We start from the raw sequence: 25,980 nt of genomic DNA on the forward strand, positions 1-25,980 counted from the left end.
AGTGAACATTCACCAATATCAAAATGTATTTATTGCATATTGGAACATTACACTCTATGTATTGTGGACACAAAACTTGGTCACGTACAAATAATAGTATTTGGCAAACTGCTTAGCATATGCAGCAAGGACGCTATCGCTAGGTTGGTAACGTTAGCAATGGCGGTAGAACAAAGTCAATTTACGGCGATCTACAGCTGACAAACATTACCTAGTGGCTCGAGAGCTAATTCTACAATATCTCCTTTGCTTAATCAAAATTATGAATTATGTTTAACAGATGTTTACTTACCAGTCAAGAAGAAATGTTGCAAGTTCCCTAGATTAACGTGTATTTGCTTGCTTCCCATTTGATATTCTTTTCACCTCAGATCGAGTTTTTTTTTAGCTGGAGGCGATGGAGGTCTCTTCGGTCTCTTCCTAGAACTTTCGCCCATTCTCGCAGTACACTTTACTGTAGAACTTGAACTCCGTGGGGGAGGGGAGGAGCAGGAGGGGGTGGGAGCAGAGCGTGCGTAATTCCGTTGTCTCTTTCTCGACTGCTCTGGGCTGCACTGAAGACGGTTTGGCCGGTATGTTACTCCCTGTCGCCACCTCAGACATAAACTGGTATTGCAAGACTGGACGACCCGGGGCTAGTCGGTTAGCACGCTAATTCTGGAGGAGATCTCTGCAATGCTATGCATATTCTTCGATTAGAAAATGTCAGTAGTGTTATTTCTTCACATTCCATTGATATGTATAGTTGATTTTTGAATGCATTACACTTCAAAAGTTCACAAAAAAGACACATTGTGCCTTTAAAGAGTTTTTTTTATCTAAAGGTTCAACTTCATGCTTATGCACTTGACTAGGTATACTAAGTGCTCTCCCCAATCCCAGACTTTCACATTGCATGTTTGTTTGTAATGGATGCAAAACAGCCTATTGCTGAATGTCTATGGAGGGGCGAATGAACAAGAATGGGTACCAGAACAACCAGTTTTACCAAAGACTTTCTAATGAGGAGATACAGCACTCAAAAAATCCTCCATAGTAATGTATGGGGTCATAGTAATGTATGGGGCCAAACGCCAATATGGCAGTTGTCTACACATCATATGTCTACACATATCACAACCCTTCCGCAGCAAAACGTCGACATGTGACATTGAGCCAATCATGTGGTGTGTTGTAAAATACATTGAGCCAATCATGTGGTGTGCTGTGAAGACATCGTGCCAATCATCTGTTGTGATCTCGCTGCTGGAGCAAGATTGGTGTCGTGAAGCCTTACGCACACGCAATTCTGCTGAAATAGATGCACGATAAGTGCCCAAAAAGTGTTGCAATATGGCCGCAGAGTGGAGGTACTTGCCTGAAAAGGACGTTGAGAAATGGAGATCTATGTGAAAAATCAGGTTTGAGCAGTAGTTGATTTTCCAAGTTAGTTGCACTCATCCTTGGGTCGCTTTGCAGTGAACAGTAATCCAGCACAACTGAAAAGCCCCTCACAGGCAGCTGAGGCAGGCAGGCCAATATTGAGTTGCAGAGAGTTTTTTTTTTATATTTGGAAACGAGCAGAAGGTTCAGCAGATTAAAGGGCGTCGTACTGGGGGGGAAAGTGGGAAGTATAGGGCCCCAATGGAGGAGAGGGCCCGTGAAAAGTGGAATACAGGGGGCACAACATTTTCACCAGGCATTAGTAATAACTCAGGTAATCCACACATAAAAAATCCAAACAACTCCATAAGTAGAGTCATGTAATGAAGTGGAAAGGGGGAAAGTATTGAACACGCTAAGAAAAAGCACTAAGGCAAGGAAAGGGAAGGAACGAGCTGGAATCTGTATAGAGAGTAGTTATCCTTTCTATCTGTGCAAATTAATATAAGCTTGGTTAGTAGCCTACATATTAATGGGCTAGGTTTTTCATTACCAAGGTGTCACACAAGAAACATTTCATGATGGATAAAAGCAAAAAGCTCTCCCAAGACCTTTGCAACCTTATTGTTGCAAAACATATCAATGAAACTGGTTACAGATGCATTTCAAAACATCAGAATCTTCCAGTAAGCAGCATGGGAGCCATTATCTGCAAGTGGAAGAAACATCACTGCATCATCAACCGGCCATGCACAGGATCTCCTCGCAAAATTTCTGACCAGGGAGTCAGAAGGATAGTCAATTCCAAGAGCCAAGAACCACTCGGACAAAGCTCCAGAAAGACTTGAAGGCAGCCAATTCAATTAAATAGTTCTGGAAGTAACTAAAGATCAGGATTCACAAGAGGGACCCCTGGAATCTGTTTAGAACAATGGGCCAAAATCACTAATAAGTTTTGTCATATAGGCCAAGGAAATGTCTTGAAGCTGTCTTTACAAACAAAGGCTTTTCCACAAAGTATTGAAGAAATTTCAGTAGGCACGAATACTTTTTTCCTGTGTCATTCCACTTTAATACATAAAACTCTTATGTTTGGATTTTTTATATGTGTGTTAATATAATGTGTGGTGAAAATTTCGAATAGACTCACTGGAAGTTTAGGCTAGTTACTGAAAAAAAAATTAAGCGTTCAATACTTATTTCCACCATATATTTATTTTACCTGAATATTTTAACTTCCAAATTAAATGTCAAAATGAATGTCAGACGAAATTTAAAGTTGTATACAAAACATAGTGGAAACTGTGTAAGGTCACTCTCACTCTCCCTTGCTAAAGAGCTAAATGGTTTAGTCCGCCTGCACGATTCATAAGGTAGTCTATCTTTTGTTTATTTAGTTGAGCATCGCTAGTAGTGGACCACTAATTGTTTTGCTGCTGGTGCAATGTCTTTCTCCAAGAAAGCCAAGTCAGATTACTAAAAACAAAGGCCAAAACAGGAAAAAGAGAGACATCAAAATGAGGGGAAACAACAACTGCTAATAAACTTCTTTCCAAAGAAAGGTGAGCACAAAGGTCAAAACACGAAATCTTTCATACACTTTCATAGGTTAGGCTAATCTGATGCATCTCGTGATCCAGCTCCATCACTTTCAGAAAGACTGCATGGCGCCAGCTTGATTCATGTCCTGTTGTAGGCTACACGCTGATCATTATCACTAGGCTAGTGGTTTAGGGCGCGATTTTTTTTCTCTCCCTTTCCATTTTCGTCAGTCTTAACTTTTTTTTTTTTACTCAAGTAACGGATGGGATTTTTGATGTAGCGAAGTACAATACTTCACTCAAAATGTAATCAAGTAAAATTTAAAATACCGATTTTATAAACTACTTAAAAAATACAAAATACACACAAAAACTACTCAATACAGTAACGTGAGTAAATGTATTTCGTTACTTTCCACCTCTGGTTCTAGTATGTGCTTTAGTGTTCTAGTAAGTGTTCTAGTAAGTGCTCTAGTGCTCTAGTAAGTGCTCTAGTAAGTGCTCTAGTAAGTGCTCTAGTGTTCTAGTAAGTGCTCTAGTAAGTGCTATAGTAAGTGTTCTAGTTTCTATTAAGTTTTCTAGTAAGTGCTATAGTGTTCTAGTAAGTGCTTTAGTGTTCTAGTAAGTACTCTAGTAAGTGCTCTAGTAAGTTTTCTAGTAAGTGCTATAGTAAGTGTTCTAGTTTCTATTAAGTTTTCTAGTAAGTGCTATAGTGTTCTAGTAAGTGCTTTAGTGTTCTAGTAAGTACTCTAGTAAGTGCTCTAGTAAGTTTTCTAGTAAGTGCTCTAGTAAGTGCTCTATAAGGATAAACAAAAATGTGGCCACTCATCTTGGTTTGACTCTGTTTCATGACCATGTTATTTACGGCCACATTATCAACTAGATCTAGATAAGGTACTGCAGAAAGTGAGACAATGAGGAAGTAGAGCAAATACACAAGGATGATGTCATATTAAATTATGAAGTATGAAAAACATGTTTAGTCTGAGTAATAGTTCATGATGAGTGGGGCTTTATTAAAAATACATTGTTTTGCTTAATGTTTGCATTATTGTGAAATTAATTTGTGCATAAGCAACAATTGCATAACCATACTTGGCATTTAACTAAATTGGTTACACTTTACTTGACAGTATCAAGTTTTACCTCCTAGGCAGCAGCTTAGCCACATAACACGGATTCCCTGGTAGGTGTAATAGAAAGAAACAAAATTCCAGTGGATATTTCATGTCTTCTCAAAGACTGGCAGCTGATAAGAGTGATGTTTTTTGCCAAAAAAAATAATAAAGCCAAAACACGTCCGTGAATTTAAGGATTTTAACCGCATGCTGTGAAGTTACATGCAGGTCTTTTACGGAGGAAACTAAAATAAAACTCTAGTCACAAATTTTGATCGTGTTGGTATAAATATATGTTGAAGTATGTGATTCCTACAGTGTAAATAAAATATACTAACATCTTAGAAACGTTGTAAAATTATTGAAATAGAAGTATTAACAATAATGTATAAACATATTTTAGATATAGGCTTATTTATAATGTATAAACATATTTTAGATATAGGCTTATTTACTATGAACAAACCATTTATAACTGTGTGAACAAATGCTTTACTGATGATACATTATGTATGAACAATAAATTACTAATGATGAACAAACCATTAACTAATAAGTAACAAAGAATTGTGTGTAGTTATTATAAAGTGTTACCCACTTCTGTTATTAAGTGAGATTCGTTTTTTGTCATAACAAGTTAGGGTTAGGATTAGGGTTCATGTGTATTGACAGGGTCATGTCACTCTTATGTCGATACTGTCAAGTAAAGTGTTACCACTAAATTTAACCATTAAACCATTAAATTTAACCAAACACCATAACAATATCAAATCTTCAAACTATACACTAATTGTCACCCTTCAATTAAATTAAAACACCATACATGCATACATACACACAAATATACAGTAACTTCTTTTTCAAAAATTGTTTATTTGGTTTCTGTCCAACTACATTTGGTCATGGTTGTTTTATTCACAATAACAAGTGATTTGGAGAATTTTGTTTCAAATTTTGCATTTTGTGTGAGCAGTTGGATTTGTGTGCAGAGTTTTGCCAAATAGACATAGAGCTTTGATAATGTATGTAAGAAGCCAATGATGCTGCAGTCAATACAGTTTTGTTTTGATTTATTTGCATACAACGCTACCATGCGGTTTATAAACAGCACAGCTAACACACTGGTAGACAGACTAAATGTGTGTGTGTGAGAGAGAGAAAGCGAGAGAGAGAGGAGTGTGTGTATAGTGTAGCAGAAAGAGGAGTGTGTGTGTCTGTGAGAGAGAGAGGAGTGTGTGTGTAGTGTGGCAGAGAGAGAGGAGTGTGTGTGTGTGTGTGAGATTGGGTGGGGGGGGGGGGGGGGGGGGGCTTTTGAACCTGGTGAAGAACAGTAACAACACACACTGATCTACAGATGATATCATATTTCATAAGCTTTTGAACACTGGGAAGTACTGTAACTTAACACACACTGATCTACAGATCTACAGAAAATATCATATTTACCAGGATACAGGAGGCATTAGAGTGCAAATACATTTAACAAGGAAATGGAATCATGTTGTGCTATCCACATTGCTCTAGCTTAAACAATGGTGATGTCATAATAAGTATTGTTTTTATTGCTGTTACTGCTTGCTAAAGGTCTACATGCCAAATTAATGTGAAACACACTGTACATTTGGCATAGCTATGTACATATCTGCAAGCACATGAATAATAAAACATAAATTCAATCCAGCCCAGCATGAGCAGTAGGGGCTGTTGCTACGGTATCCATGTTTAGTGGCACAGAGGCACGTTCTGTAGAGCACATTCATAAGACTGTCCGTAGAGCTGTAACTGAAAGGGCAATAGATTTATACAATTACGGCATAACACTGAACAACAATGAGAACAATGAGTCACTGACATGCTCCTTAGCACAGATAAGGTCAAGTCAAGCTACTGACATGCTCCTTAGCACAGATAAGGTCAAGTCGAATCAAGCATGTGCTGTGTGTCGATCTGTCAATAAGCTTGTTGGATGTGTGTGTGTGTAACTCTGTACTGTGTTGCCATCCCCAGCCTGTTCTCTGGAGTTAAGAGGCTTGTCACTACATACTCATTAGGCTGTCAAAACACAACGGAGTAAACTTGTAACCCGATCCTTTGTAGAACTTGTTCTGAAATTCCACCCTAAAAAACATAAAAGACAACATGACATTACATTGATATATTAATGCATTGTTGATGAGCTGTGTAATTCTAATCTCTTCCCTAAGTGATATATTAGGACATGGCTTACTTAGGTACTCTGGTTATGTATTGTGCAATATATGACAATATAGATATTGTAGAGTACTGGCGTATAGAGCACAGTACAAAACATTGGAACAGTGGAATTTGGTAAGGTATGGAATGAATGTAGGAACTAAATAGGCCCCTATGAGCGGGAATCAGCCTGTCTGACTTCATGGTGCTTTATAGCACAAACCCTGGGGCCTAAACGGGATGCCAAGGTAGATCAAGGTGTCCTGTCCTTAACGTATGTGCAGCTACAATATTTATAGTCTCATCGGTTCTCATAGCTGTACAGGCGGTCACGTTGTCGGGATGCCATTCTCTTGAGATAGTACAACACGGCGATAGAGACTTTCACTGTGTGAGACCTTTCTTATGGAGACTTTCACTGTGTGAAAAAGTCTGCTTTATTGTCAATTTCTTCACATGCCAAGACATACAAAGAGATAGAAAGTGAGACCCTAACCCTAACTGTGTGAAACCCTAACCCTAACTCAAAACCTAACCCTAACTGTATGTGACCCTAACCCTAACCCTCACTGTGTGAGACCCTAACCCACACATTTGTGACGGTGTCATGTTATAGTTATGACACTGTCATGTCACTCTTATGTATACCTTCAAGTAAAGTGTTACCGCATTTTCCCTTAATGATGTCATGTTGGTCTTGTGAGTCTTTTGGGTTTTCGTGGGCACCATTGTGAGAGGTTCAAGCCTCTTTAGTGTTGGAGTCAGAGTTACATGTGAAGCACATCTTGTCCAGCAGCCTTCAGGCCTGATTAATCAATTAGTTTGTCTTACCAGTGAAGTCTGAGTGCATGCAGGAATGCAGACAGGCCCTCCATGACCAGCAGAACGGCCACTGTGAGGGCGGCGAATGCGGCAAAGATCAGCGCCACCAGCACAGAGCCCAGGCCGGACGTGTTGCCCAGAGCCACGTGGAGCACCATCTTCCACAGGACCTCCGAGAGCTCTAGAGGAAGAACACACACATGACACACTCCTATAAACACACACCGCTCAAATAAAAAGATGGAAAACGTAGCTTCCGGTCCTCCTTAGTTCTGGCAATCATTATAACACTCTTTTTGATGTCATATTGTCCTCCATAGTTTGAGCAGACTCAAAGCAGTTGCTGTAGGCCATCACTATATGGAGACATAACAATTAAATCATCTACATACATCAGATGATTACAGTTTTTTACAACCGTTGACACACATTTCCAAAACGCTGTCTATTTTCCAAAACTACACACAAAACCCACTATTGCTCACACAAAATGCCTCAAATCTTCATCAAAATGACACACAACATACAAAATGTTATAAACACCTCTCTAAAGCAAACATTCGCCTCACATTATCAACACTTTTGTCATAATAGGAAATTTTGGATACATCATGTACACACTGTTGCTCAAAACCTAAAGCTATTCTGTCTTTCATCGACTTTTATGTGCATCTCATACAAGAGTGAAAGTCATCTACAGAGAAAAGTTGAAATACACAGTAAACATGTGAGCAATAATGAAACCAAAAATAGTGATTTTTCCCAAATAATTTGCTGTTGTGTATATAGTATTTTCCAGCCAACAACAAAAAGGAAGCTAAATACAATTACCACCAGATGTACATGGAGTTTTGCTGAAATCAGCTGAAAAAGCTGATTTTGCCAAAGACAGAAATGACTATACAAAAGAAAAAAATTACTGAATATCAAATTACTTTGCTTTTTCCAAAATATGTGTGTGGACATGTATTCATAGGCCTATAGACTCTTTCAACTGCAGAAACAAACATGTTTGTTCCTAAGGCATTTCCGGAGGCACAGAAAATAACATTGAGTGGTAACTTGGGGATAAAAAAAGACAAGTTTTACGTAAAGCTAACTTTTTGTAGAACATTACACTAAAGTCTGATTCATTTTCATTTCAAGTATCTGCATTGGTTCTGCACATTTCAACCAGAAATCCTCTAGGAACAGATTGAAAGGGTCTATACCTATAGAGTGTCCCAGTGACTTCCGTTCTACTTCCGCTACAAGGGACCTAGCTTTCATAGCTGTCAACATTGAGCTTTGAAAATAAGGGAGATTTCCCGGGTTTCTCACGCAGAATACGGGAAAATGTCAACATTCGTCCCCTAACGTTGGGTTAGGGTTGCAGTATTAGTCCGTTTCATAATTGCAAGCTCGTGCATTGGTCAGCTAAACAATACAACAAAGTAGCCTACTTTATTTACGCCTAACAGCCTATTAATTTGGTCAACTTTATACAGCCCTTGTAGCACATAAATGGGCATATGATTTGATTAAGGCAGATCTTATTTATTGTTACATATCAGATGTGTTACTAAATATTTAGTAGGCCTACCTCTAAGTAAAAGTAACAATTTAGGTTATCTCTCTTTATACTGTTTAAAACCTGGCCAGGTACTTTTTAGCTCTATTTCTATACCTTTGTAAATCTCTTGCTATCTTGATTATGGGCGTCAGTGATCCAGGACAAGTAAGCATTTAGCAGACGATAGGGCCCAGAACTGTCACTCACCTTTTCCTGTTCTTGCCCTATGGCTGCGCTCACAGAGAGTCACGTTATGTTTTTAAACGTGACGTGGGAGAAAGCCGGGGGGAAGAAATGAATGAAGGAAGGGGTAGAAGTCTAATGGCGTTCTGATATCCTCTAATCGCTTCATGGAATTAATAATGAATTGTCCTGCTCGTATACACCCGTTACATTGAATATCTGACTCTACAGCTGTTTTTTCAAGGAGGTGAGATCGATCCTTTTTTTTCGCTGGAGTTTTGCTGTAGTTTAAAAGACTGTCTTGCGACAACCTTGGACTCATGGAATACTATAATTTTGGGACTGAAAGAAGATAGAGTTTTCTGACGTTACTTTTGTTTAATAGACTGCGCGCATCGCTGGATGCTTATTTTTTTTGTTGTGCCGAATCTGCGGCGTTTGGACGATATCTCTCCCTCTCTCTCACTCACTCTCTTTCTTTTCCTCACCCTCACGAGAGTGCTCTAAATAAAGCCGAGCATTATAGAGATCTTGAACGCATGTTTTAATGTACCCATGACGTTAATTTGTTGACAGCTATGAAGTATGAACGGGAGTTAATGGAGAGATAATTATTTTTTGGTCCAGTTTGAATTGTGCCACGAATTTCACATATGATGTGTGTGAATTTAAAAGATAAATTTTCACGTCAAGAAAGTACTGTTGTTCGATAGACTTCGAAAGTTATGTTGGTTTTGTGCGAATCCGCTCAGTGGACTACATCTCTCTTCTCGAACGATGTACGTCACCAACGTAATGAAACAATAAGATTAGCTGTTATGCTAGTTAACGGTTGCATCTTGCTGCCTGCTATGTATCTGTCACGGCTGCACGGGCAAAGTATGGCAAGGCAAGGGAATCGTTGAAATACAAGCATCTTTATTCTAGAACACAACCCACATAGACTAATAACCGACCCGGACTGAGAGGAGACAGAGGGTTTACATACACAATAGGTAACAGGGCACAGGTGGACAATGATCAAGGTAAAACAAGAGACAGGTGGAAACCAATATTAAACTAACAGACTAATTAACAGAAAGACAGAGGACTGGACGAGACCAACAAGACATTAACGGGGAACAGGTGTGGAAACAGAAACAGAGGGAAAACTAACAAGACAGGAAGCACAGACCAAATAAGGAGATGGGGCGGAGACAAAGACAGGTGACAGGCAGGTAAACACAAAGCACATGGGGAACAAACAAAGGAGCACATGGCACCGGACCCTTACAGTATCTAATGTACAGTCTATGAACGAATACAACTTACCTGATGTGTTTAATCCTCTGACTCATGGTATTTTCATCGGCAAGGAAAGCCCAATTAAGACCTGTTGCTGGTATGCTTGTACAATCTAGTGTGGCTGTGAATGAGCTAACATCACTAGCGCGACTGATGGGTTTGTAGTCGTTGGAATTACGATCTTTCACAATGTTGTAATTCAATAGTTACGAAACAAACTGCAAATGTCTTTACATGAACAATTGTATTTAAAATTGACAAACATCATATGGGTAATTCAAGGCACAAGTCCACCGGGACCAGAAAATAATTTATTTTTCGCCATAGACTGGCGTTCAAAGACTTCGGCTCTCTATATGTAGAGTATTTCTATTCATAGGCCTGTGGCAATGATCGGATGGTGTTCAGTAAAGTGGCGAGTGTTTGTACATTGAGGACTGAATGTGAATAAGTTGCAAATAAGTGTGGCATTTTGACAGAAAATCAAGTTATTTCCTGTTAGATTTTTGTGTGCTAAGTGGAAAATTGTGTGTGACGTTTTGCAAAATGTGTTTTAGAAAATTGAAAACTGATGATGATGATGTACGGTTTTGCAGATTTGGTGTGGGGTTATGATGTTTGAAAGACATGTTTAGAAAATTGTGCAAGAAGCAAATATTTAGTGTGTAAGCAGTTGAAAAAAACTAATATGCCCATCCCCCATTATACCTCCAGTCTTACACTCTTGTCCTAGAAAGACCATGTGCAAATGATATAGGAGAGGTGACAATATTCCACCTTGTCTTGTCATCTCGGCTTCACTGAAAATGAGTTTGACCAGACCTCACTGTTGAATACAATGGCATAAAGGCTGACATATGACTCCAAAGGGAATTTCATACACAAATCCAACAGTGAATCAGTGTCTATGTTATATGTGAGATAACAAAATTGATTTTATTTGTTCAGAGTCCCACACACATACCACAAAAGGTCAGAGGTCAATGCCTACCTGCATGGGCTAAACTTAGAGCCCACAAGCGCAGATAGGACGTGGTGTTGGAGATGCACCCCAGGCAGTACTCGATGGTGTGAATGGCCTGATACACAAACATGTCCCCCATGCTGACCTGTCAACACATCACACTTCAATCAGTCAGCCAACCACCCATTTCAAAAGCTCTCCTCTGCTTCCCTATTATTGGATATCCAGAGGGCCCTGCAGCATGCTAACACTGCAAATGCTAACACTGCAGCACGCTAACACTGCAGCACGGTAACGCTGCAGCACGCTAACACTGCAGCACGGTAACGCTGCAGCACGCTAACACTGCATGTGAGGATTCTCTAGCTGCCAGTCGATCTAGACAATGCTCAAGGTGTCATCCCCTCTGGTCTGCATTTTAGACATGAATCCACCTCTAGGGCTGGACTATGTGCAAGGCCCTTATAGCATCACTGTGTTAAAAATGAGTGGGGGAAATCTGACTTCCTCCTTGGCAGGCAAATTAGTTGGTGGTTGACAGTAAATAGGAGGTGTCTTGGAATGTGGTTAGACAGAAACCGAGCTAGAAGCACAGGAATTAACAGGAATTAATTAAAGTATCCACGAGGCCAGCAGGGGCCTATCTAGGGGTTTGATATCTGGATCATCTCACGCAGAATATGCTGGCCCTGAGGGTAAGCTGGAACAACATTTCAGAAAACATGATGAAATAAAGATTACAGAACATGCGGGAGCTCATTTCTTGTTAGTGATAGAAAATGGAATGCTTAGCAAGAAGCACCTGCTGTTGTTGTATTTGCATTGTATTGTTTTGAATAGGGAGTTTCAGTATTTGTTGTTTGCAGGGGTGAAAGTAGTTTTAAATTCTTGCCTGTACTATGAAAAATTATCGGTTACACTTTACCTGAAGGTATCTACATAAGAGTGACATGACACTGTCATAAACGTTATAAACAAGTCATAAACGTTTATGACATAAGGCTTCTGTCACTCGCTTCTGTCAAGTGTCATTCGGTTTTTGTCATGACATGTTAGGGTTAGGGTTATGACAGTGTCATGTTACTCTTATGTAGAAACCTAAAGTCAAGTGTTACCAAATTACCATAGGGAAAAGTGTGTGCGCACCTAAACATTTTCGACACACCTAAATAGGGTACATGAATTGATTTATTTGAGCCTATTTGCAGAGTATTCATCAGGACCTGTTATTGGACTCGCTCTCTCACTCTCTTCGTCTCCTGCCTTTACTGGACGTCCACTCTGCCTGTCCTTTCCCACCTCTTTATGGTCAACTGTTCTCATGTCTCCCTTGTTTTTGAATGATCACAGTCTAAATAAAAAGGCCATGAGTTAGTATTATTTCAAAGCCTATATGCTGGGTCATGTTCATGAAAAAGATATTGCTAATAAAAAATAAAGGTGGCATTCCCCAATTTCTTAAATGTAGTTCCTTAACATCTTTTTGCTTGGCTTTATGTTTATGTCCAGATAAAATTGGTTTGTTTCAGTCTGACACTGATATTTCTCCAAATGAATGATGATGGCCTACGTCAGATAAAAGCTAACATTATGGTGTGTTCCTTAATTAGTTTAGTTGTTTGGTGGTGCGTTCCTTAATTAGTTTAGTTGTTCGGTTATTGGTTGATAAAAGTTAACATTGTGGTGCATTCCTTATTTAGTTTTAATTGTTTTTGGTTATTAGTTGATAAAGAAGACACTGTTGCGCTTTCATTTTGAGACAGTCAGATTCCCTCATATACAAAGTAGCCTATCTGCACGGGTCTCGTTGTAAGTTTAATTAAAAAAACACATTGGAGGAAGTAAACGAAAAGATAGCGTGAGGAAGACACAAGTGGCTTTAAAGCGTGAAATGAGTCCAGCCCTGTTTTTGGCAGGCAGTTTTGTTGACAGTGCTGCGGCCTCCTATCACCCCCGGGTGCTTGTATTTATGCCTAGTGAGTAAGTGGTTGTGCTGTGAGAGTTACCATTTCCTGCTTGTGCCCAGGTGCCATTTCCTGCTTGTGCCCAGGTGCAAAGCCAGCACTCCCGTCTGCAGCGGCCTGCTGGTTCTGCTCTCTGCTCCCAAACACCTGTGAGGAACAGAATCACATTTGACTTTTGTTAAGTCGAAACACTTCTGCCAGTATGTGCACATTATTGATGCCACAATACACAGAATGCTGGTAGAATTCTCAATGTAATAATGGATTTTGGGAAGAGTTGATAGTGTCGAATACAGTACATTTGACCATATGATCATATGGAAAAATATATTTTTTATCAGGATTAAGTTGCCAACTAAACCGACCTGAAGGAGAGTTTATTAAATATTGTTTAACAGGCACAACATTGACAATTACCAACTTAAATGACACAATCACAACCTTTTGACACCTCCTAGACTACAGTGCCAAACTTTTTCTCTACAGGAGTCACGTTTCAGTCGCTACTTAGATGTTAGCACTATAGATAGCCAGAGTTAGCCCTATAGCCAGAGTTAGCCCTATGGATAGCCAGAGTTAGCCCTATAGATAGGCAGAGTTAGCCCTATAGGCAGGGTTAGCCCTATAGCCAGAGTTAGCCCTATAGATAGCCAGAGTTAGCCCTATAGATAGCTAGAGTTAGCCCTATAGCCAGAGTTAGCCCTATGGATAGCCAGAGTTAGCCCTATAGATAGCCAGACTTAGCCCTATGGATAGCCAGTTAGCCTGAAAGATAGCCAGACTTAGCCCTATAGCCAGAATATAGATAGCCAGACTTAGCCCTATGGATAGCCAGAGTTAGCTCTATGGATAGTCAGAGTTGGCCCTATAGCCAGAGTAAGCCTGATGGATAGCCTGGGCTAAGTGTCCAGGATACGCCCAGATACCTAATAGCTGAATCTCATTCTCACTACAGGACAGTATTAAAACCACTTAATGGATTTACAAGGTGTCCTGCTATGCAGAAATAATAGAGGAGACCATGATGACCTCCCTGATGCAAAACAGAGTGAAGTTTTCTCCACCAAGTTAATTAATTCCGTTGCACATGCGTGTGGTTCTAGGAATCTTGCTACTCTGCGTCATTTATGTTCGGTGGTGGTGTAACGTGCAGCGAGACATACCAAAGCAATTACATTCTTGCGTGTTCGCTTCCCAAACGAAGTATTACGGCTACATAGCTTATCACCTTGATAATGGCATTTTTAGTTATACTCTTTAATGAAAGACATATGTCTACTGTTAATAAAGGGTCATGCACATTTGGTAGGCTGTTCCTGTGTGGAGCATGTTAGTTCTGTGGCATAAATTCCCATAGTTATCAAGCTGGAATTCACGTTGACGTCATTACTGGAACGGAATTCTTACTAAATTTAGAGGTTTGGCCTTTAGCGAGCTTGATGGAATGCCCCCCAGGTGCTTGTTGACAGCAATGTCAACAAACGGGAAACCGGTTTGCCGATTCCAAGTAAGCTGGTGCACAGAGCCCATAGGACAAATTGAGTCCCGAAGTGTGACGTAGCGTTTCCATGCCGGCAGAATCACTGGATCTAAACAAACTTTCGAAGTGGCATAAATAGCATAGCATTGAATGTAGACATGTGGCATCATTTCTAGCTAATAAAAATAAATATATCCATTTAAACGTGTTTTACCTGCTAGGCAGCAGCTTAGCCACATAACACTGATTCCCTGGCAGGTGTAATAGAAAGAAACAAAATTCCAGTGGATATTTCACGTATTCTCAAAGACTGGCGGCTGTTAAGAGCGACGTTTTTTGCCAAAAAAATATAGCCAAAACACGTCCGTGAATTTAAGGATTTTAACCGCATGCTGTGAAGTTACATGGTCTCTTTAAAAGGTCTCTTTTACGGAGGAAACCCATGTTAAAATAAAACTCTGTAGTCACGAATTTGATTGTGTTGGTATGAATATATGTTGTGTTATGTGATTCCTACAGTGTAAAAAATATATACTAACGTCTTAGAAACGTTGTAAAATGATTGAAATATATTAAGAAAGCCACCGCTATGGTGATTTTCTAATGGTAGATTGATTTGTTTAGATCCAGTGAAATTGCTGCCTTGGCAACGCTGCGTCATGGCTTCAGGACTCTATTACTCCTCTTTTCCTCACCACCCTGGATTTGCAGATCGTGGAGAGAATTTAACTGATGTCCAGCAACCTTGCTGCTCACATTAAAGGTGCTCCAAGCGATGCCACACGTTTTGTAGGCTAAAACATTTTATGTCACTTACATAAAACATCACCTAACCAACCGCTAGCTGTCTGTGTCCTGAATACACTGTAAAAAACAAGATCTCTGTGGACAGCCCAGGCTCCAAAAACAGCAACAAAAACAACCTGGGCAAACCTAGCCCATAAAAACATAACAAACTGTTCCAGCAAATCACAGACGAGATGCTCGGGAGGGAGGCGGATGAAGGTGGAAAACGCATGAATATATTGGTAAGCCATTAATGGTATTATGGTTGACTGGAAAGGGATTGATAAGTTTGACAACAGAAAGAAGAAATAGCAGCGGAACGCGTGCTGGCTGGGACTCGCCTGTTTGTTGTGATCCCTGTAGAGTAGCAGGGGTTTGGCCAGCAGCAGCCAAGGGACCATACATATAGCTAGCATCACCAAGAAGATCTGCAATGGCTTCTGGGAAATCAACAACAATCAAAAATGAACAAAAATGTAATACTTACAAATATCACATCTGTACTCATACTAACAAATATCACATTTGTACTCATAGTTACAATATAGACAAGGCATTTCATTTTTTTCATAATGACAAATAAGAAAATATAGTACAGAAACATATTAAAAGAGTATTGTGATGTCAGGTGAAGCTTATGAATAAAATATTTAATTGAATACACACACACACACTTAATACTACTTACTGTCGCTTTCGACAAAAGTGTCATCTAAATACTATAACCATAACATACACCATAACATATACCACAACCATAACATATACCTGCTTAATACTACTTACGGTATACAGTATATACCTGTTCACAGTTTTTCACAATTGCTAAAACAGTAAACCAGATTCTCTGAACCAAATTCTCAGTTGCGGAATATTAGGCCATTTAGTGGCGTGATCTTTCTGTGAGCCAGTTGGTCAATCCAGCTCTTGTCATCTTCATACTGTTGCCGTTCCATCCAGCACATCAGAATAGTTCAATACATTTTCAATGAACAATGAATGTGCATGACTTAACTAAATATGATTTAAAACCTAGTATGTAATATCTTGGTGTATAAACGCTTGTGTATGTGGTGGTGATAGTGTAGTGGTTAAGGAGCTGGACTAGCACGCAGTAGTGTGTGTGTGTGTGTGGCGGTGGTAGTGTAGTGGTTAAGGAGCTGGGCTAGCACGCAGTAGTGTGTGTGTGTGTGGCGGTGGTAGTGTAGTGGTTAAGGAGTTGGGCTAGCACGCAGTAGTGTGTGTGTGTGGTGGTGGAAGGAGTTGGGCTAGCACGCAGTAGTGTGTGTGTGTGTGGCGGTGGTAGTGTAGTGGTTAAGGAGTTGAGCTAGCACGCAGTAGTGTGTGTGTGTGTGTGGTGGTGGAAGGAGTTGGGCTAGCACGCAGTAGTGTGTGTGTGTGTGTGGCGGTGGTAGTGTAGTGGTTAAGGAGTTGGGCTAGCACGCAGTAGTGTGTGTGTGGCGGTGGTAGCGTAGTGGTTAAGGAGCTGGACTAGCACGCTGTAGCCAGAAAAGCTGTGGGTTCAATTCCCGGCTTTCACCGTTGTGCCCTTGAGTAAGACACTTAACCCCGACAATGTAATAATACCCTTGTAATATAATTGACATGTAAGTCACTTAGAATTTTTTTTTTTAAATGTGTATGTGGGTGGGTATGCGTGAGTATGTGATTGTGCTGCATTAGGAGAATACCAGTATGAAGGTCATGGATTAAGAGAGAAGTGGTGAGAATCCTCATAGGCAAAGAGCATACACACACATGAACTAAGAGAGAAGTGTCATTTCCCAGCCCACACACACACACACAAACACACTTGGCATTCAAAGAGCATGGAGTGGTGAGCATCCTCGTAGGCAAAGAGCATCATGTTGATGAAGAGCAGCAATAGGCTGGGGGCCGCATCTGACCTCAGCGCCACGCTCCACTTGTAGAGGATCAGGGATACGAGATAGCCGAAGAGCGAGAGCAGAAAGACCAGCTCAGGCACAAACTGCAACACCACATTACTGAGCTTCCTGAAGTAGCTGCCAAAACAAGGAGCAGGAGAAGAGGGCATGTGAATTCACAAGCGCAGCACTAACAAGAATCATTTCTACATTATGAAATGCCCACAGGCTACTGTTCAACCCAACGTGACTAAACCTCACGTGCATCAACACTAGAGCTCCCTGCGGGACTGACCACATGTGGTATGCGGATGAGTCGGTCACATAGGGGCAGGCAGGTCTGCTGGAACCAACACTCACATGCAGTTCACTAAACTCAACGTAAGTCCAAAAAGCATGTGGATGACCCCGATGATCACTGACATCTTCATCTTGTAGGAATTAAGGAAGGTGAGCTTATTTGATGCAATGTTCCAGATCTAGACATGATGAAAAGACAAAAGAAGACATGAAAGACTGTTAGAAACTCAGTTGGAGGTTAGAATGATATTCACACAATATTTGATAAATGCCTTACACTTAGAGGTTAGAATGACATTGCACACAATTTTTGATGAATGATTTACAGTTTTTCACAAAAGCTAAAACACTACTCCATTCTCAGTTGTCTGAGCACATTTCTTGAATCGGTCTCTTTGCAAAACACATTCTTAAGCAGTAAGACACATTTGAGGGAAATTTGGTCTCTGCATTTATCCCAGTCCGTGAATTAGTGAAACACACTCAGCACACAGTGAACACACAGTGAGGTGAAACACACACTGTGCGAGTCAGCCGAATCAGCCGGCTACGTTGTCATGAGTGGATCTTTAGAGGAGCGAGTAACTCCTCGTCAAGGTGAAAAGCAAATCCACAACAAAAGCCATTCTTTCACTTCTGAAATAACATGTTCTGCACGCATAGCCTACTTTAAAATGCAATTAGGTCGCGAAGACAGTCCGAAACATTGCAAGCTCTGTATGGAGTTGCTTGAGTAGGCTAGCCTACCTGGGTCATTTGGATCAGCCGGGCGGACCGGTTACGTTATGTTGTTATGAGTGCGAGTCAGTCGAATCAGCCGGCTACATTGTCATGAGTGGATCTGTAGACAAGCGAGTAGCCTAGTTTCTACTCGTGTCAGGGTGATAATAATAATAGGCCTAATGAGAATAGTAGTAGTAGTAGTAGTAATAATAATAATAACAATAATAATTTATTCACTGCAGGGCATTTCTACGTTCCTGTTTCTATGTCTACATTGAAAGTCAATTGCTTAGGCTAGGTTAAGACAATAAATAAACAGTCTGGCTCAAACTGCTTTCTTTCCCGTGAGTGGGTGGAGGTTTTGATGCTATTATATTAGGCTATTTTATATTATATTATATTATATGATATTATATTAGGCTACCTAACAGTATAGCTATGATTAATAGTAATATTAGTTGCCTAGTATTAGCAGCCTATAATACTTATTAGAATAGATTCCTAGTAGCCTACTATTAGTATATAGTAGTGGTAATAAACATTGTAGCAGAGTAGCATTAGACCTAGGCAAACTTTTCTATTGTTAACAAAACAACAACAAATAATTATTATAATATAGGCTACCCTCTCTGTCAATAAGATCAAAGTTTCTGAACATGAGCACCAAAAAGATGAACAATGTGTGGATGCACTTTGACCAGGAGAGCAAAACTCTACAGGCTAAATGCAAGTACTGCAAAAACCTGGTTTCAAATCATGGAGGATCCACATCCAACATGAGAAGGCACTTAACAAAATGAAGCACCCCACTGCACTACTTGAACGTAGGACTGAATTTCTTTGCAATTTAGCAATACTGACTCAAGTGACTCGTTCTACCCGGATCAGTTTAGTGAGTGACTCAGAATAACCCGGATCCTTAAAAGGAATCGAGATTGACAGGCCTATTTCAAACACACTGAGGGTGTCACTGTCTTCCATCACCCCCAGATGGAACCTTCTTGTTGCAGGGAAACAAACACGGGGCTCCCACTGATTATATTCGTAATGCACGTTTAGCTCCCATGTTTTGTTACCATATTTTGTTAAGCATGTTCACACATGATAGATGTAGCTTCAAGTTGTTCAATTTTCATAGTTCATATTGTTCAATTTTCACTTCTTCAAGTTCACGTTTTTCACATTTCTAAGAGTTCGTTACCTTCACTGTTCATACATAACTGGAGCTAGTTCTTTTCAAGTAATGCATGCACAACACGGAACATGGAACCCCCGAACCCCCCCACCGGTCCATGAAAAAAAATGGGAATCAAACCGGTCCATGGTACATAAAAGGTTGGGGACCCCTGCTGTAGACTTTACAGTGCTGAAATGCCTGTATTTTCCGGTATGCAGTTTTTCACTAAACACATTTTCAATCCTTCAACCCTTTTCTCAAAAATGTAAACACAAACCCCAAGTGAGGGTAAGTAAGTAAGTAAGTAAATATACTTTTTTGATCCCGTGAGGGAAATTTGGTCTCTGCATTTAACCCAATCGGTGAATTAGTGAAACACAAACAGCACACAGTGAACACACAAGCACACACTAATCCCGGCGCAGTGAGCTGCCTGCTACAACGGCGGCGCTCGGGGAGCAGTGAGGGGTTAGTTGCCTTGCTCAAGGGCACTTCAGCGCGGCCCACTGGTCGGGGCTCGAACCGGCAACCCTCTGGTTACAAGTCCAGAGTGCTAATCAGTGGGCCACGGCTGCCCATTGGGAGAGAGAGAGAGAAAGGAGTGAGAGAAAGCGAGAGAGAGAGAGGAGTTAGATAGAGCGAGAGAGACAGCGAGAGAAGAGAAAGAGGGAGAGAGATAGAGCAAGAGAGAAAGTAGAGAGAGATGTGTTTGTGAGAATGACAAATAGACAAATATAGAGATGGAAACACAGGAAATGATATTCATGAATTTCTTTCCCAGATAAAAGATGGAAAAAAGAAAAGATGCATTGTCTTAACCACACATAATATATTTTTATTTTATTTTTAAATGACCAGCATGCTATAAAGACACCCGTTCTATCTGACACAGCACTTATTGTAAATCTGTCGGATTCATGTGACTAAATCCTTATGAGAATATTTTAATTGTGAATATTTTATTACAGATTAGAGACTTATTTTAGATTAGATTTTTTTAGATTCTTTATGAGAATATTTTAATTGTAAATATTTAATTACAGATTATATATGTTTTATTACTTATTTTAGATGTAAGTTACAGGTGTATCCAGAGGTGGACACAAATACATCAAAAACTATTTTGTTACAAACTACAAATACTGGATCATGAAATGTAACAACATAAAACACAAAATACTGATGCGAAAAATATATTTCATTAAAATACAAGTAATTAAAAAAAAAAATACCCACACAATAATCATGGTATTCCAGCTTTTTAAAAAAAACTACAAGGTGTATTATTGAAAATGTATCCCCAAGAGACAAGAAATACTACTTTCTGATTGGCTGGCAGGGGGGCCATCACCGTCCCATTTCATTGTAAACGACGATTAAACTGACAACAAACAGGCTTCGCAGCAGTGGAGTCAAATGTAACAAAGCAAACTACCCACCATCATTTTCTGTAACCAATGAAAGTAGTGCAACAAATTGAACAAGTTGGCTTCTTTTGAAATTGAACTGCATTTCCCTTTATTGTGCTATAAATGCATGCCTATTGCTTACATACGTGACTGGCAACATGGGGACTAACAGAATAACATCCTGTAAGGTGTCCCGATACAAACGGAATTAATTAACTTGGTGGAGAAAACGCCACTCTGTTTTGCATCAAGGAGTTCATCATCGTCTCCTTTATTATTTCTGCATATCAGGCTAACTCTGGCTATCTATATAGCTAACATATCCATAGGGCTAACTCTGGCTATAGGGCTAAGTCTGGCTATCTATATTCTGGCTATAGGGCTAACTCTGGCTATCCAGAGGGCTAATTCTGGCTATAGGGCTAACTCTGGCTATCTATAGGGCTAACTCTGGCTATCTTTCAGGCTAACTCTGGCTATCCATAGGGCTAAGTCTGGCTATCTATAGGGCTAACTCTGGCTATCTATAGGGCTAACTCTGGCTATCCAGAGGGCTAATTCTGGCAATAGGGTTAACTCTGGCTATCCATAGGGCTAACTCTGGCTATCCATAGGGCTAACTCTGGCTATCTATAGGGCTAACTCTGGCTATCTATAGGGCTAAGTCTGGCAATCTATTGGGCTAACTCTGGCTATCCAGAGGGCTAACTCTGGCTATCCAGAGGGCTAATTCTGGCTATAGGGCTAACTCTGGCTATCCAGAGGGCTAATTCTGGCTATAGGGCTAACTCTGGCTCATTTAGTTACAGTATTTTGTGCATGTTAATCAATGAGCACTCTTCCTACCAATCAGGGGCGGATTCAGACTTTTTGAAGGGCAGGAGCAAAAAACAAAAAGGGCACTTATCTCACAACATGAGGGCCCCCACACAAAAAGCTACAATGTATCAAGTATGATGAAATAGCGTTCATCCTTAAAGAGGTGGTTAGGTGGTTTTGGTCATCAGGACCTCAGTTCCAAGTCACTGTAAAAAACAGAACTTGAGAATTGTAAACTGAACTCAGGATGCAATGTTGAATGAACAAATATACCTAGGAAAAGTTAATATCACTTCTAAACATGGGTTTAATTATTTTTCTTCATCTGATGTTCAAGAGAAATGGGAAAGTAAGTTGTGTTGAATTGCGTTCTTCAGTTTTCGTTGACACAAGTTGACATTCCGTACTTTCTGTCAATGCGCATGCGCAAATCTTCTCCCTCTCTTGCCGAATCGAAGGATGTCTGCTGAATTTCAGTGCTGCTACTAATATTGGCTGTTGGTTAAGCGTAAAGGTAAGAGACACCACTACTTTTGCACTTTGTCCACTGATGTGACCTTATATTGGATAGTTTGAACAGAAACTATTGCTATGTAAAGGTGTAGTTAGAGAATAAATTAGATTTTCCTAACCTGAGCTTCGCATCAAATGCTCCATGCTTGCTAACATCTGCCATTAGATATTACCCAAGCTTGCAGTCTTTGCTTCCCGTTTAGCTCACTACCAAATGAAAATATAAGCATTTTAGTAATTTCGGTGTGAAAAATCTTATTAGAATGAACTGATTGACATTGGTAACAAAGTGTGTACGTTTGGTTTACCTTAACGACGTTGCTAAATAAATCTTAGTATAGTGACCTTAAAGTGGCGTGAGGCATGACGTTACGTTAACGCTAACGTCAACTAACTAATGATATAGCATTGTATTTCAGAATTTTCTCGAAACATAGCGATGTTATTCGGTATATGAAGTGTTTACTTCGTGTAGGCCTACTAAAAGTATTCGAGATGTTAAATGAATGTATTTCTTGAGAGGTTGCGATTTCTATAGCAACATTTAACATTAGGAAGGTTTGCAAAAAGTTGTGTCAGTAATGTTAGCATGACTTTAGCAAGTCAAACATCTAATCTCCAGCAAGGAAAGTTATTTCTCTTACAAATCAAACAGTACTTTCACTGTAAGTGTATTATGATCATATAGAGGACTATTTTGCAGCAGTCCCAGAAAGACGGGGCTAAACTTTACAAAAGATGCTTACATTCTAATTTTATTATTCCATTGCATAGTAAGCAGGACATACTAGGACTGCATTTTCATTCACCTTCATTCACAAGTTACTTTACACAGACTTGCAGTAAGAGTTTTTTTTTTTTTTGCAAAGATGTGTTTGGTTCGTTTTTTATCTTATTTCAGGATTATTGAATGTAATACATTTTAACTGTATTTTTTGTGTCTGCAGGTTTGGAATGCAATGTAAACTGTGTGGATTTGAGAGTCTCAGCCTTGACATTCTTCTGAAGCACTACCTGTTCTGCCACTATCAAGGACGCACTAGTCCGTTGCCCTGTCTCTATCCTCAGTGCGTTTGCACTGTCAGAACTCCAGGTGTGTTGAAGTCACATTTGTCACGAGCGCAAAGACAGTGACAGGACAGTGTTTTAAAATAAGTTTAAAATAAAAAGTTGTGTTATTTACTTAAGAATTCATTGTTTCTTCTGTCTGTCTTGTAACCGAGTGATAAGTTATACATACAATAGACAATTGCCTTTTATTACTTGACGTAGTTCGATAAACTTAAAGAGCATAGTTTTAACTAAAGATTAAAGGAAGCTGTACATACTTAGAAATGTAACGCAACCGGCTGCGAAGGATTTGTAAGTTTTCTTGACTTAAGTTACCATCTAGTTGTGCTAACCTGCTTTCCAAAGTTGAGGTGATAGTTTACCTGACTTTTTTTTTCAATTTCAGCTTAGTTACACGTATACTTTATTTGCCCTTGCAAAGCAAAGGTGAAGAAACTTAAAACACTGCTTTGTATGAACTCTGAAAACCTGGTCAGCACAACTACACAGGCCTAAAGTTGAGTAAACTTGAAAATGCTTCGCAGCTGGTTGCGTTACATTTTTTAGTTATCTTAACTTTTTATTTTTTACAGTGTGTGATATTTATCAGTGGAGGCCATTTTCAACACGTTTCATCCAGTCCTTCTAGTTGCAGAGCTCGCAGGTGCTAAGCAAATGCAAGTCAGTAGTATGTGTTAGCCTGCCACTAAAAACAGTCTTACCCACTCCACAGTACACCTGAGGCAAATAAATTATAACACCAGACTATCGATGTAAATGTCTGTGTTGATAGAGTAATGTTAGAAATAAAACTATCCTTGCATCTCAATGATCGCATTACATTTTGAGGGACTAGTTTCTCAGCAGCAGCAGAATTTTACTTCCTCTGATTAGTAGTACTGCGCCAAAAAGTAAACAGAGAAGTGCACTCCAATCGGGACACCTAGTAGTAGCCTTGGTAATATCAGTCCGCCGCTGCCGTAGCTTATATGCCTAATACCAACTACAGGGAACAAAGTATAACTATTGCAATGCGATGCAAGGGTAGTTTTATTAACAGTATTCTATCAACATAGACATTTTCCTTTGGAAACATTTGGAAACACAGACATTTACTTTTGGAAAGTTTTATTTCTAACATTATTCTATCAACACTACATTTGGAAACTTCCCTAAATTGATGCAAGTAGGGACACCCATTGTATCCACTAGAGGAACTCCTGCCTTGGCACTTCTTAATGCTTTCTCACATGTAACAAAAATAAATGACACAGGATAGTTAAAGGTGCTTTAAGCGATGCTGGGTAACGTCACTTCTGTTGACATTCAAACAAAACAGAGAGTTAGCTCGCTACTTCCTCCCCCTCCCTCCCGAGCATCTCGTCTGTGATTTGCTGGAACAGTTTCTTATGTTTTTATGGGCTAGGTTTGCCCAGGTTGTTTTTGTTGCTGTTTTTGGAGCTGGGCTCCACAGAGATCTCGTTTTTTACAGTGTACACAGACGGCTAGCGGTAGGCAAAAATGACAAATTGAAAGCCATTGCATTTCAGATAATTATATTTCAAACACTTTGGGACTTAAGGGAGACAATAGGCTATTATGTTAATACTAATATATAATTTATATATGCATACGTTTAGGATAGCCTATTTAATGTCAAAGGCACAATTAAATAATTCACTGGACATCACGTATTGTATTGACTGCTTTGAATGATGCTTTCTTAAACTAGCCTACCTTGTCACAGATTGAGTGGGCCATAGAATTCTTTGAGAATCCCACATGTAATTTTCTATTTTAACACGGGTTCTGCAGCTGTGGGCCAAGTGAAACTTTTGCGCTCCATCTTGGGAAGGGTTAATGTCGGAAGGCATGGGTAGCCTATTGGACACATTTCAGTGCACATTTGGAAAATTTAATAAGTGATGCTGACCTGCCAGTTGGTCAAACTACACATTAATGATCCTCGTGGGTTTGTGTCCAGGAAAACGAATGAAGTTGCGCAGGGACTGCTTTAGCGCAAGGCAAACTTTACACACTGACCGACAGCTTGCCGATATGCTCTGCGTCTCCAACACTACAAAAACTCCCAGTCGGAGAGCGTGTGTAGCCTATTAAAAAAATATTTTATCCCAAAATGCCATCAGCATTCTTAACCAAACTTAGTGACAACATGCATACCCGGCTGAGCTGTACAGCTATATTTAAACTTATTTATCAATTTTCTATAGGCTATGTTTCCCCTTTTTTGTACTGTACTTGTTTTAATTATATCTTCAATGTGTCTGAGATGTTGTTTGTCCATCTGTCTGGTGAGCCAAACACAAATGTCCACTATGGTGTAGGATATTAAATATTTATTTTATTCTATTCTAATCCACCATGCTGCTTTTCAAGTAGCCTATATTTAGGATTCAGCTGAAAAACTCTAGCGCTCTTGAAAAACTCGTTTGGAAAATAATGGATAGGCTATCATGTGATGTCGTGGTCTTATCGCCCTCTCACGGTGAATTGCACGGATGAATATTACATGATTTTGTGCTTCTTTGTCAATCGGACCTTCGTCAAAATGAAACGCCATTGTGTGACAAGTGTAAAAATAGCGGCCTGATTGAACATGCACTGAAATAACCGCACATAATTGAACATAATTAGGTTAAGTACAGAGCCTATGTTACCATAGTTACTTACATAGCCTGATCATTTTTGAGCTTTCTGGAACTGAAATCCCAGGTTTACCGTTTACTCTGGGTTTACATACCCAGTTCAGTTCAGAGCCTATGTTACCATAGTTACTTACATAGCCTGATCATATTTGAGCGTTCTGGAACTGAAATCCCAGGTTTACCGCTAA

The 25,980-nt window shown here is 39.7% G+C and overlaps 1 protein-coding gene across 1 annotated transcript in view; it reads right to left on the bottom strand.

The window, feature by feature from the left end:
* Positions 1 to 5,370: 5,370 nt before the first annotated feature.
* si:ch73-173p19.2 (V-type proton ATPase 116 kDa subunit a1) overlaps positions 5,371 to 25,980 on the bottom strand; it is a 38,371-nt gene continuing 17,761 nt past the window's right edge. The window contains exons 14-20 of the mRNA XM_042067573.1: positions 17,496 to 17,614; positions 17,063 to 17,273; positions 15,591 to 15,689; positions 13,026 to 13,130; positions 11,047 to 11,164; positions 7,046 to 7,217; positions 5,371 to 6,139 (exon numbers count right to left, since the gene is read on the bottom strand). Coding sequence (XP_041923507.1) covers positions 6,058 to 6,139; positions 7,046 to 7,217; positions 11,047 to 11,164; positions 13,026 to 13,130; positions 15,591 to 15,689; positions 17,063 to 17,273; positions 17,496 to 17,614 — 906 coding nt within the window. The 3' untranslated portion in view covers positions 5,371 to 6,057. The remainder of the gene's footprint in view (positions 6,140 to 7,045; positions 7,218 to 11,046; positions 11,165 to 13,025; positions 13,131 to 15,590; positions 15,690 to 17,062; positions 17,274 to 17,495; positions 17,615 to 25,980) is intronic.

The sequence above is a fragment of the Alosa sapidissima genome, chromosome 17 (assembly GCF_018492685.1).
Source record: "Alosa sapidissima isolate fAloSap1 chromosome 17, fAloSap1.pri, whole genome shotgun sequence".
Lineage (NCBI taxonomy): Eukaryota > Metazoa > Chordata > Actinopteri > Clupeiformes > Clupeidae > Alosa > Alosa sapidissima.